This window comes from Scophthalmus maximus, chromosome 3 (assembly GCF_022379125.1).
Source record: "Scophthalmus maximus strain ysfricsl-2021 chromosome 3, ASM2237912v1, whole genome shotgun sequence".
NCBI lineage: Eukaryota > Metazoa > Chordata > Actinopteri > Pleuronectiformes > Scophthalmidae > Scophthalmus > Scophthalmus maximus.
Window position 1 is genome coordinate 22826276 of NC_061517.1, and position 14302 is coordinate 22840577.

Below are 14302 nucleotides of genomic sequence, written 5' to 3' on the forward strand. Positions count from 1 at the left end.
TGGAATCCTGGGTGTGTTCTACTGCGATGTTCTTATTATTTTTTTCGTTGTGAATATAAGTTGTGTTGTTAATTTCCAATATATGTGATTAATAAGGTGCAGCGTTGTTTTTTCTTTTCTTTTAAATTCTTGCCCTGTTGTATGTGGCACTGTTATAGGCTGGCGACCTGTCCATGTGTGAGTAAATAAATAAATTTACAGACATTTTTCTCACAAGTTACCAATATGACTCATACATCTTCCAAACTTGGTATTTCTAGGGGAAATGGAAAAATGGAGATTTTGTAGAGCTCACCATCAAACCAGTCTTACATGTCGGAATCAGAAAGGAAAGGGCTTTATTGCCAATAACATTTTCAAATACAAGGAATTTGCCTTGGTGTTCAGGTCAAACAATAATTACAAAAAATAAACCATTATCAAAAGTACTGCACACAAGAACATAAATAAAAAATTACCATAAATGAAAAAAGACTATACATATGCAACTATATATACACTATTACAATGAAAAGTTCAATGTCAGAGTTTGCAAAAATCTGGCAGCATAATGGGCAGATGACTGGGTGGTGTTGGGGGAAGGAGGGTTAGAGTGCCTGTCAGTGGGGGTCCTCACTGACAGTGTCCTGGAGGGACCGCAGGTTGCAGCTGATCACCTTTTGGGCCCTGCGGATGATACAAGATGGTGATGGAGGCGGTGAGGATGGACTCAATGATGGAGGTAGAGACAGTCCGGTACGGCTGCTGTCCAATGATATTGTTAATCAAAATAGACTGAGTTTAATTATACCTCAAGACAACAGAAAGCTCAGAACTTCCTGCAGAAGATCAACCCCCATCCCGTCTCTGGAACCAGCCAGAGGGTCGACTCGATGTTGCAGTTCTTGGAGGCGACCAGGCTCAACAGCAAACGTATTGGCAGGGACAGCAACCCTCTCTGGCCAGTTGAAAGTGGGTACAGGTGGTCTCACTGCTTGTTCTGCTGGCTGCTCATCTGCTGGCCCCTCATCTGCCCCGAAAAGCCCTTGAACACCAGTCAAATTTTGTGACTGTAGACGGAGGCATCCACGCACAAACATTCGGTACGGTGACATGTATCTCGTTGTCCTGAGTCCATGGTGGTTCCACTGGTTCACAAAATGCTGCAGGTCTCGGTCGATTCTCGGCATGTACACATATTGAAGAGCCCAAAGGTGAGTTTCACTATTAATGTCCAAGATCCCATCTTGCTCCAGAAGTGTGAAGAGTGAATGGTACACATTGGAGAGGCCATTCCAAACATCTCTCCACAGTCTCTCAATTCTTTGGTTGAGAGTGCTCCTTCCTCTCAAAGCACTTCCCCGAGCTGTCCCTCGAAAAACGTCCATGAAGAGGCAAACAGCATTGTTTTCCCCACCATGGTCACAGCGTACTCTAGAGGGGACACCAAATTGGTCCACAGCATGAACAAACTGCTCCATCACAGTGCTGCTTCTATTGTTGTTGGAAGCTTGGAGGAACACAATCATCCGGTTGAATCCGTCAATTCCTCCATGGATAACGATTCTCCACCTTCCAGTAAAAAGTAAATGTTGATGTTAAGAATCATGCTAGATTAACATTTTACAACTTGTTGCACTGTGAGCATGACATCTCTCCATCCCTGGTTTGCTGTTATAGCAGTTATCTCTTTTTATTGCAAACCTAAAAGAAATTTAATGTCAAAGAAAGACATTGTAAATTTGATGAAAACAATCACAGTAATATGACCCACAGTTGTGTTAGGGTTCTCTTTAACATTAACTGCTGGTTAAGCGTGTGAAATATGCAGGAAAATAACTGCAACAACAAATATATATTTGGAAGGGGGCAAACTAATTTGCAGATTACACTTAGGGTATAGTTACTGACCTGATGAGTTTGTGATTTCCATCAAGATGCCACAACGAATTAGGCCCAGCTACTCTGTATGTGCGCCTGTGCAGTCTATGAGACATGGCTCTGAGAGCAGCCCCCGCTGGGTTGGTCCTGAGGAGACTCTGGCGAACACGTCTTCTCTGTACAACGATGCCTTCGCCAAAAAGACGTGCACGCACAGCATCTGGGCCAAGCTCGTCATTTCCGTGTACCAGGTCAATGACTCGCTCATCCAACTCGGCATTGGTCATGTTGGAGTAGCGACCACGGATGGTGATATTATGTTGTCTGTATTTAAAAAAGGAAAAAATAAATGACACTCATGTTGAAATAAACAAATGCTTCTGTGCAGATATTCACAACTAGATAACTTAAATTCAATCTGACCATTCTACTACTGCAATTTAACACATAGACCCACAGGCGGTTTCTGCTACATCCAGGTCAATGTTTAGATCAAATGCTGCCTGTAATACATTTTTGGAGCATGACACTGTCAATGATGCTATTCTTTTACTTTGTACTTTATTTGTCTTGCACCTATTTCCTGGAGGTGCGCCCCCTTGTCCCTTCTCTTGAATTATCCCTCCAGCCATGAACCAAACTGAACAGCATATATTAATTTGTTATTGTATGTGCCAATAATTACCTGAGGCGTTGTGTTACAGTGCGTCTTGAGACACCCAGTATGTCTGCAATCTGCTGCACTGTGAAATTAAATGAGAGCAGGAACTGCAGTTGCTCTTCCGTGATCAGACAACGTGGCTGCCCGACCCGTCCCCTTATTCGAGGAGCACGATATCCTTGAGACACTGCAGTGATTAAAAACAAATAAAATAGTTTAAATAACACGTTATTATTGTAGTATACCAAGCAGACACAAAATGAAAACCACCAACAACTGACCTGAATAACAGGAACTTTTTTGTTACAGTGACCCCTGCCACAGGAGGCAGCAGGTGAACAGTTAGTTGTGTTGTTGATGTGTTGGAAGCAGGGAAATTGGACAAGTGTTGGTCAGATTCGAATTCTGAGAATTAAAGAATCTTAAATATCAGATTTTAAAATTAGATTTATATGTTTTGTGTCCATCTCTGCATCAATGTATGCCATTAAAAACTATGCATAGATTCTGCATGATCACATTTATCTATAAATAAAATTCTATGAACTTACCAGGGATTTGTCGATCTTCTCCTGTGTCCTGAAGAAATTCCTCGATGACATCCAGCAGCTGTCCAGCCAGGCCCGTCTCTACCAGCCTTACTCTTGCCCATCGGAGACTTGATTGCATTGTATGCATTCTAGTATATAAAAATATGGTTGTTATTGTTATGGTCAGAAAAACTGGCTTTACAAATCTGAAACACAGGGACAGCGTCAAAAAACTGTGTTGTATTCATGTTGTATCATGAATACAACATGAAAATAAAGACATAAAGACTAAAGGCTCAACAGGGTAGACACTGTAGTCAGCACGGGGGGTTAAGTCACACACATGTAATTATCAAGCCAAGGGTTTTTCATGAGCTAGTAACTATCTAACTCTGCAGGAGCTCAGCCGACATGGCTGTTAAATAGAAAAAGTGACATATATCTTACCTTGCCAAAGACGCTCGTCTCGTTTTATCATCGTCCGATGTGGCTAACCGCACACAATATTGAAAAGTTTGGTTGCAGTCCGTCAGAAAATTCCGGAGTGCCATCTCGACCTCTCGTTTGCCTCGGAGTCAACTGAAAGCCTGGTTCCCTGCACCCCCGCTGCAAACGTGAACTCGTTCAATCCAAAGGACACGCCCCCTGGCTCACGTTTCACATACGTCACTACTCTACGTGTCGGGTAATGAGCAGCGTCATGTGTCGGGGGTGTGTGGGGCGCAACGTCAGTAATTTATTCATCACGTGACTCTTACATCATTTTTGGACCCCCGACTTCATAAATACGTATGACTTCCGTTATCCTAAGTCTCTCAGTGGCTAATAACCACATCACGTGTCGTTAATGACGCGTCAACATGTAAAAATATAACGTGTCAAGACGGCAAAAAATGCCGTCTTGACACGTTTTTACATCTTGACACGTCTGTTTTTTACGTGACTACGCGTATTCTCCAACACGATATTTGCGCTAATGGCTTTCCATAGCAAAGAATAGAACGGTCCATTCAAAAATGCGTGTCGAGACGTTAAAAAATTAGGTCTGGACACGGCGGTTTTTGCCTGTTAAGACGTCATTTTATGACGTCTCGGCACGCATTTTCTAAGACGATATTTGCGCTTTTGGCCTTCCATAGACCCTCGAACTTTGCACCAACCACAGACAGTGCCGACAGAGAGTGGACCGCGGTGCCGCCAGCTGTGAAGCCGCATATCCGAACAAAGCGCAGCAATGTCCGGGTGTGAGTTTGAGTCTCTGGAGGACTGTCTGGAGTCTCACCTGCCTCAGGCAGAGCTCTCAGAGGTGAAACGCATCCTCTTCGGGAAGGAAACTTTGTGAGTATTAGTTACATTGCAGCGAATCAGATTTGTACTGTCATATTACTTAAACTGCTCTGTTTGTCCGGGGGTAAATTATTATTCTGTTCAGTGGACTTTGGTCTGTCTGTTCAGAGCTGAACTTTACGCACGCAGCCCGTGTGTCTAATTGTCCTCACAATCGTGTATTTGTCTCACACGCAGTAATAGTTGCGTTGAAAATGTATGTACAGAGCCAAAAGAGGTGTATCAGTCCAGACTTATATTTAAGTCACATTCTCAGTTGGAGGGGGGAAATTCTCTTAAGAAAAGTCAAAACATAATATAGGGCTTAAACTCAGAATTGATTCCATTATTGATTAATCTTCCGAGTTTTTTCCTCGATGAATTGCTTGCTTGCCATTAAAATGTTGTTTAATTGTGAAATATGGATCAGACAGAATAAAATAAATGAAAAACATTTTTTTTTGTTAAATTTCACTGTTGTTCCTTTATTCATGTTTGGGCATCTTACTTCATGTCTATTGATTTTCACAAGGCCTTAGTTTTGGGGAAAAAGTGCAAAATTACTAAAGGAGAGTGATTGAAGGCATTTCTTTGTACCCCTATGATATCAATCTTTTTTTCCCTGCAAAACAATCTTTTATTAATTTATTAAATTGCCAATATTTTAGGTCTAGCACACTAATGGAAAAAGATATTACCAGTAAATTATATATACTGTACATTGTACATAATACATGTTTTGGTCATCTTTATGTGAGTGGGAACATAATGTACATAGAAACAACTTGATGTGTAGTCACTGTGTACAAAGTGCCAGGGACCTTCCATATTCCCTTCATAGATGAATACACATAGTTAAACACATTGATTTACCTCTAGGAACATTTAAAAAATATATATGTATACACTATCAGGGCCTCATTATAGAAATAGGCTTTATCTCAGATGCCATTTTCAATGGAGTGGTTACATTTTATATTCTGTAATGAAAGAAGAATAAGATACTAAAAAAATCACATCACTTCATTGAAAATTAACTTTTATCACTTAACCACTTCGCTTGATCAACAGGGCTGACTAGTGAACATGCTTGATGATTTTTTGATTACATGTAAAGGCATATTGTGATGATTTCAATGTGGACATCGACAGGTGTCAACATTTGTCAACATTTTCAGTACAATTTCCACATGCTTCCTGAGGTGCACACTGTAAAATTATATTTACAAAATTAATAAAAGATTGCATGCGAAGATAATTAATGATTGATATCATATTAGAGCCAATAAATGGGTATTTCTTTTACAAAAGCAGGGCCTTGTAGAAATAAAATGGCAATGCGGTACAGGCTTTTTAATGGTTTGGCACAAAGAACAACATGTTTGTTTTCCAACACTTAAAGATTGATGAGCCTGGGAACTATTGTCCTGATATACATTCACATAAACACCCTTGAAATGTATTGTGGCTAAATATATATTCTAGTAGAAATATTTTAAAGGCCTTGGTTTTGGGACACATTCATTGTATAGACAAGGTTTTGGAAAAAGCAACCTGAAAAGATTTGACACAGAATGACACAGAAGCAACAATTCATCATGTTTGTGAAGCTAGAACCTGCAAATGTTGACATGTTTTCCTCGATAACATAACTTACTGATGATCGAAACAGTTGCTAATGCATTTTCTGTCGACCAAAGGCTTTGCTCACTTCTCACTATTGGCTTAGAGCAAAGACCTGAGACGCACTCACTAAAACTGTTTAACAGTGCTCTGTTATCACTAGGAACCAGTGTTGAATCTACGGCCCATCTTCTCTGTTACAGGAAGTTGGACCTACCGGTGTGTGCTGTGGACGCTGCCTCCAAACGGGACTTTGAGCTGAAGGGTTACAGGTTTGAAGCTGCACTGGAACAACTGAGGCCGCCCAGGAGGATCCGGGTGGGACTCATCCAGCACCGCATTGTACTGTCTACTGATGCGCCCATCCTGGACCAGGTCAGGACTCCTCCACATATTACACATATTATGTTCCGAGACACCTGTTTGTGAGACATTGGTTTCTTCATTTAGCTGTTAAGGTGAAGTTGACATGTGTAAATCCAGTGGATGTTCCCTCCACAGATCAATGCCATGCATAGCCGGATTGGTGAAATGGTCGAGGTAGCAGCCATGTGCGGTGTGAACATCATCTGCTTTCAGGAGACCTGGAGTGAGTCATAATCACAGCTGTAAAATGATATGTTCAACTATTGTGAATCAGATGTCCCCAGTGAAAACAAACAGACTTGTTTCTGTCCACAGCCATGCCCTTTGCTTTCTGCACCCGTGAAAAAGAACCGTGGACAGAGTTTGCAGAGTCTGCTGAAGAAGGAAACACTACACGCTTCTGCCAAGAGGTGAGGTTACACAGGTCTGCCGCAGTGTCACAGGTATTAGTCACTGCAGATCACAAGTCTAAAAACAACACTGTAATTCTGCTCATTAGCTGGCCAAAAAATACAACATGGTAGTTGTTTCCCCAATTCTGGAGCGAGAAGAGCTGCACGACACGCTGTGGAACACAGCAGTGGTGATCTCCAACTCTGGAAATGTACTGGGAAAGAGCAGGAAGCACCATATCCCCAGGGTTGGTGACTTCAACGAGGTTAGTGAGTGTCAGACTATATGATGCACAGTGCCTGTGTATCATGAGGCAAACTGCTGTGTTCACTATTATTTATGATTTTTTTTTACAGTCTACGTATTACATGGAGGGTGACACTGGCCACACCGTGTTCCAGACACAGTTTGGGAAGATAGCTGTGAATATCTGCTATGGGCGCCATCACCCTCTCAACTGGTTCATGTACAGTATGAATGGAGCTGAGATAATCTTCAACCCCTCAGCTACTGTTGGAGCTCTCAGGTAAGGGTCTGAATAGAGGAAGTATAGTCAACCTGCTGGAGTTTAATGCAGCCACACTTCTGTCTGTGCAGTATTCCTCTGCTGGTACATTCATGGTGGATTTGGGAATATGCAAAGTACAAGTTGCAATACAATTCCAGGGACCATGTATGACCTAATTATTATCATTATTGTATTTGTGCTTAAACACTTATTATTATTATAATTCTTTCTTTCAGTGAGCCCATGTGGCCTATAGAGGCCAGGAATGCAGCAATAGCTAACCACTGTTTTACTTGCGCAATCAACCGTGTTGGGACGGTAGGTCCACTCTAATCTGTCTGCAATCATATAAGTCTTGTAGATAACTCACAGCATATGAAATCATATTGAAAACGTGCCTTTGCATTCCCGTGTTTCATCCAGGAGAATTTCAAAAGTGAATTTACATCTGGTGATGGAAAAAAGGGTATGAAATTTATTTCATTCAATTCATAAAGGTGCTTTCATCTCATTTAAACTGCGATAATGTTAAGTTACTTAAGTACCTATATTGTTAAAGATAACCGTAATGATTCTAAACAAAAAAACATGTAAACCTGTAGTCATGCAAGGTGTTTTGTGCAATGTAACAGTTAAATGGAGCTCACTGCTCCTTTAAATCAGAATGTGTCAACATGGCAAAGGAATGGAATAAAAGGTCAAATAGAATAGAAATAAAACTGACAAGTCAGAAATAAGTCAATATATGAATTGAGTTTTGTAGTGTATTGTTTTTTATCCTCTGATGTTATGTCATTATCCATTCATTTCTCATTAGTAGAATGCATTTTCTTTTTTTCATGAAAGCAGCCTGATTCATTTTACCTTAAAATATAGATCAAGGTGTTTCACAATTTATTTTCCATATACTATTTTATTTACTGATTGGTTTATTTCCTTTTCCCCCTCACTCAATGAGTCAGTTTTGGTCTCACCTACAGTGAAGAGCAATGTGTATTATTAGGAGTACCAGTTAAAGACGTCTTTCCTGATCTTTCGCAGCTCACCATGACTTTGGACACTTCTATGGATCTAGTTATGTGGCTGCTCCAGACGGCAGCCGCACACCGGGCCTCTCTCGAACTCGTGACGGACTTCTGGTGGTAGAAATGGATCTCAACCTGAACAGACAAATCAGCGATAAATGGAGTTTCAAGGTAAATTCAGCAAATCTGCGAATTGTTCTGCAGTTTTACATGGAAAATGACTCAAGCTCATGAATTCAGTCAATCATTTCAGCTCTTATTATACATGTTGTTGGGAAGTTTAAAGTTCCTGAATTCTCTGAATTGTACGTGTTGATTTGTCCGTGCAGTGATAGGATGGTTGTAGTTATTCTGCTCATGTAAACTCTGCCTTGATAAATCGACTTGTACCCATTTCTTTGCAGATGACCGGGAGGTATGCTGAGTATGCAGAGGAACTTACCAATGCTGTTAGATATGATTTTAAACCCAACATAGTGAAGGAGTAGAAGACAATGCACAAACATCCGATATGTCGACATTTTGTGTCAGACCAAAGTGTGTCAGACTGAATCACTGTGTCAGTGTTTTCATCTCATAAAACTAATATCTCAGTCAAACCTGGGCTCTGTTATCTTGATTTCACTGTTGAGTTCTTCAGGTCTGTGCAGCTTAGAATTCATCTGCATACTGTTTATGTATGCGGACACGCGGATGTGATATCTGCAACACATCCCAAATTACTGTTTTTGTGTGTGTGTGTGTGTGTGTGTGTGTGTGTGTGTGTGTGTGTGTGTGTGTGTGTGTGTATGAACAGAAAACTATACAATGCAAGGATGGATTTTCACCTAACTTGGGTGAAATATTACTTGGTAGGGCATGTTCAGATGAACAGGAGCTGATTGGTCAAAGTGAACATATTTTTTCCCAAGTTACATCTGCTAATAATATTGCTATAGACATGATCTGAAGCTTATATTGATCATAATTTTTTTCCCAATCACATGATGTCATAAAGAAATCACAAAGAAAGTCAGAAAATGAGATAATGCAAAGTTGTTGTTTTTTCCAAGTATCTCTATTCTGTAGGACTATATACATCACCTTATATAGATTGAAAAATTATTAATGATAGTATGGTAAAAATGACGTCACTATGTAGTCATCCACTGCTCATCTTCGTCTCTTTTAACACTGCTGTTTCCTCTTACTGCTGGGATAATAAGTCACTCCTATGCCTCCCATAGCGATAATGGTGGTACATGTAAGAAGTGTAGTTCATTTGCCATGATGGAGGCGCGGCTCCACACCATGGAAAGTAAATCATTAGCCAGTCCACGGTGTAACTCCCTCAGGTCCCCCAGCCGCATGTCATCCTTAACTCGCTGGTTCTCGAGGTGGTGTCCAGATAACAGTTTTAGCTTCATAGACATCTGCCGCACCTTTTGGTCTGATGCGGAGAGACGGCATTCATCCTACTTTGGATGGAGCAGCTCTCTTTTCTAGAAATTTCACTCAGTTAGACAGTCAAAAGCTGTCTAACAATAAGTCTTATTGCTCAACCCTCATCAAAACTTAGCTTGAACTCATTTGAAAGCCTATAGCTCTTTGCCTCTTTCACCCAAGCTGGAAGTCTCAAAAAACAGTTGTTCTAGTCATTGTATATCATCCACCAGGCCTTTACTTAGAGTTTTTATCTGAATTCTGAGACTTTTTATCTGAGTTGGTGCTTAGCACAGATAGTCATCATAGTGGGTGATTTAAACATTCATGTAGATGTTGCCAACGACAGTCGTGTCCTGTGTGAACGCAGCATAGTTCTGTCTTTAATTCACTAATACTCTCAATTTGTTTTATTCAACATGCAAACAAACCCACTCATTGTTTTGATGACATCCTCGACCTTGTTCTGGCATAGAAATAGAAAGTCTAATATTTCCTCAAAACCCTCTATCAGGTCATTTGAATTATCAATTATTAACTACACTTAGTTTAGTAAGTAATTCAAGGAAGAAGTTCCAGCGTTCTTTACTCCACTGTCATGTGTCAGTACTGTGCAGGATAGTTATGAAAGCTTTACTACCTCACAAATTGACTATCTTGTTCTAAGTAATAAATTAAGCTCTATGTTTAATAAAAAATAAAGTTTGCAGTTTTAATAGCTCTTTGTTCTTACCAAGGAGCACAGGAAGAAACCACTTTAATGAAGATTCAAGGAAGCAATTTCGTGGTAAAATCTTTAAATAACAATTATGTCTGGTATGAAAAGTGTAGTGCAAAAATCCATACATAATACCAAAATTAAAAAATAAAACAACTTGGTGAGAGCGTAGAAATTACCTAGGTTTCACTGCTTTCAGCAGAAAACATGATCAAGTTACACCTTTGTTCTTCCACATGGTCAAATCAACCAAACAATGCACCCATCTAACCAGCGTGTTACCATGGACACAAAGATGCAGAGCTGTTTTTTTTTGTTTTGTTTTTTCACCAGAGAAGTGGAGGAAACTGCTAAGTTCAGGTTTCATTGTGTCCATCAACTATCCATGTTCCTCTGCAGGTAGATTGAATTCCAGACAAACTTCCGTAGAGTATTGCATTGAACTATAGATTTGTCATTTGATGCACATGTCACACTTCAGGGCATTAATTACCTGAGACTCTCAAAACATGACGACTACGGCTCCTCTATTCCCTGTTGATAGAATTGTTTAAATAAATTGTGACCAAGAGGAGCGGTAGTAGGATTCCTAAAAAGGCAGGTAAAGGTGAGAGGGCGGCCTGTTCAGACTTCAACACTAAACAGAACAAAATATGATTTCATCATCAGCCTTGAATTATATGAACGTTATTTGTGGTAATTCCTTTTCTAGGTCTTGGTTCACTAATTTCATCCACTGTTGTTTCACAGGTCTAGAAATCCCCACAGTTGGAGATTTCAATAGATTCTCTCTGTTAGCAACTGCAGCCATTAATATTCAACAAACACAGTAAAATTAATTTAAACTATTTGCTCATGTCAAAAGAGGAATTAAAAAAACAAAACAACTCAAGGTCAACTAGATAGAGTGATTCTGCAGCAAGTGTTTTTCTTGAGAGCAGTCAAGGCTTTTTAGCACCGGAGGGGATAGCCCAGGGGATCTGCGACAGCTGATGGGAGTCCAGTACTGGAGGCCTGCAGCAGCATGATGTAGATATAATAATGAGGAAGAGTGAAAAATCCAAATCCGTCATCATCGCTGCCCATCAACTCTCCTTAAAGATGAACAGGATATCTTCATCTGTCCCATAGCTCCGCCGAGCCTCCTCAAAGTTACTGATGCTGGTGCAGCACACCCCTAATGCACACGCACAAAAACACACACACAGCAATAATCGTTTGGTTAGTCCAAAGCTTTCAACACCTTTTGAATACATTTCCATTAAAATTGATCCAAATATTCACTGTTTCCAGGTGATGAAACATACAAACTTTCTGGTGTTTTGAGTGAAATTTTTCAACAACTACTTAATGGATTGCCATGAAACTTGGTACAGACATGTTTCGTACAGGACGACCTGTAATAACTCTGTCGACTGCTTAACTCTTACTCTAATTACCCTGTCTAAATATTGATTTGTCCAATACTTTGATTCTTAACCAACCATAGTTGAAAATAGTTAAATGTCTTGTGCAAGTTGTTTTTATGGTACATCTATTTAATACTATTTACCGGACAGTTATTTCTTTGTGTCAACTATTCCATAAGTGTCTGGATCTGTGAAGTGCTGTTATTTTTTGTTCAAAAAACAATTGTTATTCAATGTACAAACATATAATGGAGAGAAAAATAAGAACAGAAATTGTGTAACATTTTTGTTTAACAAATGACTTAGACTGTTAATAATTCATTTTCTGACCTGGTGTATGCTTACACTGTCTCATGGCAATTTTACTGTCGCCCCTTGATACAGTAATCGCTTTTTATTCAAACACAGCTACGTCACATTCAGCTTGTGCTTTGGACATATAGGATTACTCACTGTCAGAATATGCAGGGTTGTTGTAGAAAATACAGCCTGTGGTCCTGTTGAAGCCGCACACTACCACAAAGTGACCCTGGTACTCTGGCTTCCTGCAGAAACACTTCTGACCCGCCGGCAGGAAGCAACAATATTTGACAGGCGAGGAGCACAGTTCACATGTCAAGACAACAGCGTTGACCAGCACTATGGCAACATGGCCCTGCTCCAGATGAGATTGGATTTCCTGAACAGTTACTGAACTACAGAGAAAGAGACAGAGAGATAACCACAGATACATGTCAGGTTTATTCTGGGTAAATCAAAAGCAGGTGGCTTGTCCAAGTGAATAATTATTGACAGAAAACTCACCATTTCCTCACAGCCACACCTTTGCTCTCTGCTTTTAGGAAGAGCTCATTCACTCGGTCCTCCTCTGTCTCAAAATGCTTCTTATAAAAAGACTGCAAACGCCACCAAGAGACAACAGAGACAATATCACAAAACGAAGTCAAAGCCGATTAGGGCTGTACTTGATAGCTAAGACTCAGTAAGGTACCTGATTCCTAAAACCCTTATCGACGCCCAGAGTCTGCGTGTAGAAGCAGTGTTTGATTCCCAGATGACACATGAGGTATGCCAGGTCAATAGTCCACACACTCTCCGTCAGCTTCAGCTCCCAGCATGCCCTCTGAAACTCCTCATCGTGGACAGGGTGGAGGTACCTGCGAGATAGGACAGTGACGGACTGTGAATCCCGGTGCATTAACAATGCTGCACCCGTTTGTAACCACAAGACAGTTCAGTGCTGCAAGGAACTACGCCATCAATATGCTTTTTGGCTTAGTACATGCTGCAAAAGCATTGACTTGTTTGAGTCAGCGACTTCGCTGTGCACTTACTTCAGGACCATCCTGGAGCAGGCTAGCCCACAGTCCCAGTGGTACAGCTGCCGAATGACAGGTACATTCAGCAGGATGGCATCCTCTGAAAAAAAGCCGTGGTGTTATTATAACTCCTCTCACATTATTATTTAAAGTGTAAAACGACGACAACAACAACAACAATCCCATGTTGGCTAGTAATCCAGTAGTTAAGGTGTCAATCCGTGCAACTCACCTGTCATTCTGCTGTCTTCGTACTAGGACAAGCGGCCGACTAGCTAACTCCGGACAGACGGGTCAGGCTTATTCACAGCATCTGAAGCAGTGCTGGGTTTCCTCATCGATGCTAACTAGGAGAAAAACCAGCTGCCCAGCAGCAAGTTTAGCAGTTAGGCTAACAACGTTCACTGGCCTGGTTTCAGGTTCGCTGCTCACACAGCGAGGCTGGCCCCTCGACACGCACCGCTGCTAGACATACGGTTACTAGATGAATGACAAAATATGGGTACAAATAAGGAAAGTCTCAATTAAAGCAAGTATTTTTTTTGCTGACGCTTCCATCTATGGTCTCTTCTGTCTCACTCGGTTGTTTGCTAGCACTCAAGCTTCTGGTGTGTGGTCGTCGGTCAGCTACAGCTATGGCGCCCCCGTGCGGCGCGGGGGAGTCATCTTTACTCCGTGAATCTTCTTCTTCTTCTTCTTCTTCTTCTCCTTGAAGCTGTTCAAAGTTTATGGAGATCCTTGAATGATCATCTCAAATCCTTTTCCTTTTCTTTCAAAAATATTCAATTCTGTCTAATTCTAGAAAACAAAAAACTGGAATTTTTAATCAATAACATCAGCACCATTACCAAATATTATATACACAAATCCCGGTATGCCAAAACACCTCCATTATGGACTGTACTTAAAAATGAAATTTCTTCGTAAAAAACAAAAAAAATAAACACATAAAAACTGTCCATGCCAGAAATTTTTATATGCTTAAGTCTGACCTATTTTAGCCCCCTGTGCAATATTGTAATATTTTATGTTTTTCATTTTTCATTTATTTTATTTACTGTCTTTTTTGTTAAATTATTGTTATGATTACCACTAATGTTGTTGGTTTTATATTATGTGGTACCCTAATACCTGAATTATTT

At 40.4% G+C, this 14302-nt stretch overlaps 3 protein-coding genes across 3 annotated transcripts; 1 reads left to right on the top strand and 2 right to left on the bottom strand.

Moving 5' to 3' along the window:
- Positions 1-321: 321 nt before the first annotated feature.
- LOC118314414 lies at positions 322-3856 on the bottom strand. Its single transcript, XM_047331267.1, has 6 exons — positions 3499-3856; positions 3073-3200; positions 2546-2708; positions 1891-2184; positions 791-1551; positions 322-666 (listed from the first exon to the last, which is right to left on the bottom strand). The coding sequence occupies exons 1-5, from the start codon at positions 3600-3602 to the stop codon at positions 792-794; spliced, it is 1449 nt and encodes a 482-aa protein (XP_047187223.1). The 5' UTR covers positions 3603-3856; the 3' UTR covers positions 322-666; position 791.
- Positions 3857-4052: 196 nt separating this feature from the next.
- On the top strand, positions 4053-8891 carry upb1 (ureidopropionase, beta). The gene is made up of 10 exons (XM_035640855.2): positions 4053-4389; positions 6204-6375; positions 6502-6589; positions 6682-6776; positions 6866-7024; positions 7116-7285; positions 7504-7585; positions 7691-7733; positions 8309-8463; positions 8697-8891. Exons 1-10 carry the CDS (start codon positions 4286-4288, stop codon positions 8778-8780), a joined length of 1152 nt encoding a protein of 383 aa, XP_035496748.1. The 5' UTR covers positions 4053-4285; the 3' UTR covers positions 8781-8891.
- A 1603-nt stretch (positions 8892-10494) lies between these two features.
- gucd1 (guanylyl cyclase domain containing 1) lies at positions 10495-13781 on the bottom strand. The gene is made up of 6 exons (XM_035640751.2): positions 13393-13781; positions 13176-13260; positions 12833-12998; positions 12646-12737; positions 12295-12536; positions 10495-11609 (listed from the first exon to the last, which is right to left on the bottom strand). The coding sequence occupies exons 1-6, from the start codon at positions 13397-13399 to the stop codon at positions 11518-11520; spliced, it is 684 nt and encodes a 227-aa protein (XP_035496644.1). The 5' UTR covers positions 13400-13781; the 3' UTR covers positions 10495-11517.
- Positions 13782-14302: the final 521 nt, after the last annotated feature.

Coding starts and splice junctions, on each gene's coding strand:
- gucd1 (XM_035640751.2), bottom strand. Junction 12,738..12,832: donor ATAAGGGTTTTAGGAATCAG/GTACCTTACTGA, acceptor TGGCGTTTGCAG/TCTTTTTATAAGAAGCATTT. Junction 12,537..12,645: donor GGTGTGGCTGTGAGGAAATG/GTGAGTTTTCTG, acceptor CTTTCTCTGTAG/TTCAGTAACTGTTCAGGAAA.
- LOC118314414 (XM_047331267.1), bottom strand. CDS start 3,602: ATGGCACTCCGGAATTTTCTGACGGACTGCAACCAAACTTTTCAATAT. Junction 2,709..3,072: donor AGAAGATCGACAAATCCCTG/GTAAGTTCATAG, acceptor TAATCACTGCAG/TGTCTCAAGGATATCGTGCT. Junction 1,552..1,890: donor GGAAATCACAAACTCATCAG/GTCAGTAACTAT, acceptor TTTTACTGGAAG/GTGGAGAATCGTTATCCATG.
- upb1 (XM_035640855.2), top strand. CDS start 4,286: ATGTCCGGGTGTGAGTTTGAGTCTCTGGAGGACTGTCTGGAGTCTCAC. Junction 4,390..6,203: donor CTCTTCGGGAAGGAAACTTT/GTGAGTATTAGT, acceptor TCTCTGTTACAG/GAAGTTGGACCTACCGGTGT. Junction 7,286..7,503: donor GCTACTGTTGGAGCTCTCAG/GTAAGGGTCTGA, acceptor TCTTTCTTTCAG/TGAGCCCATGTGGCCTATAG.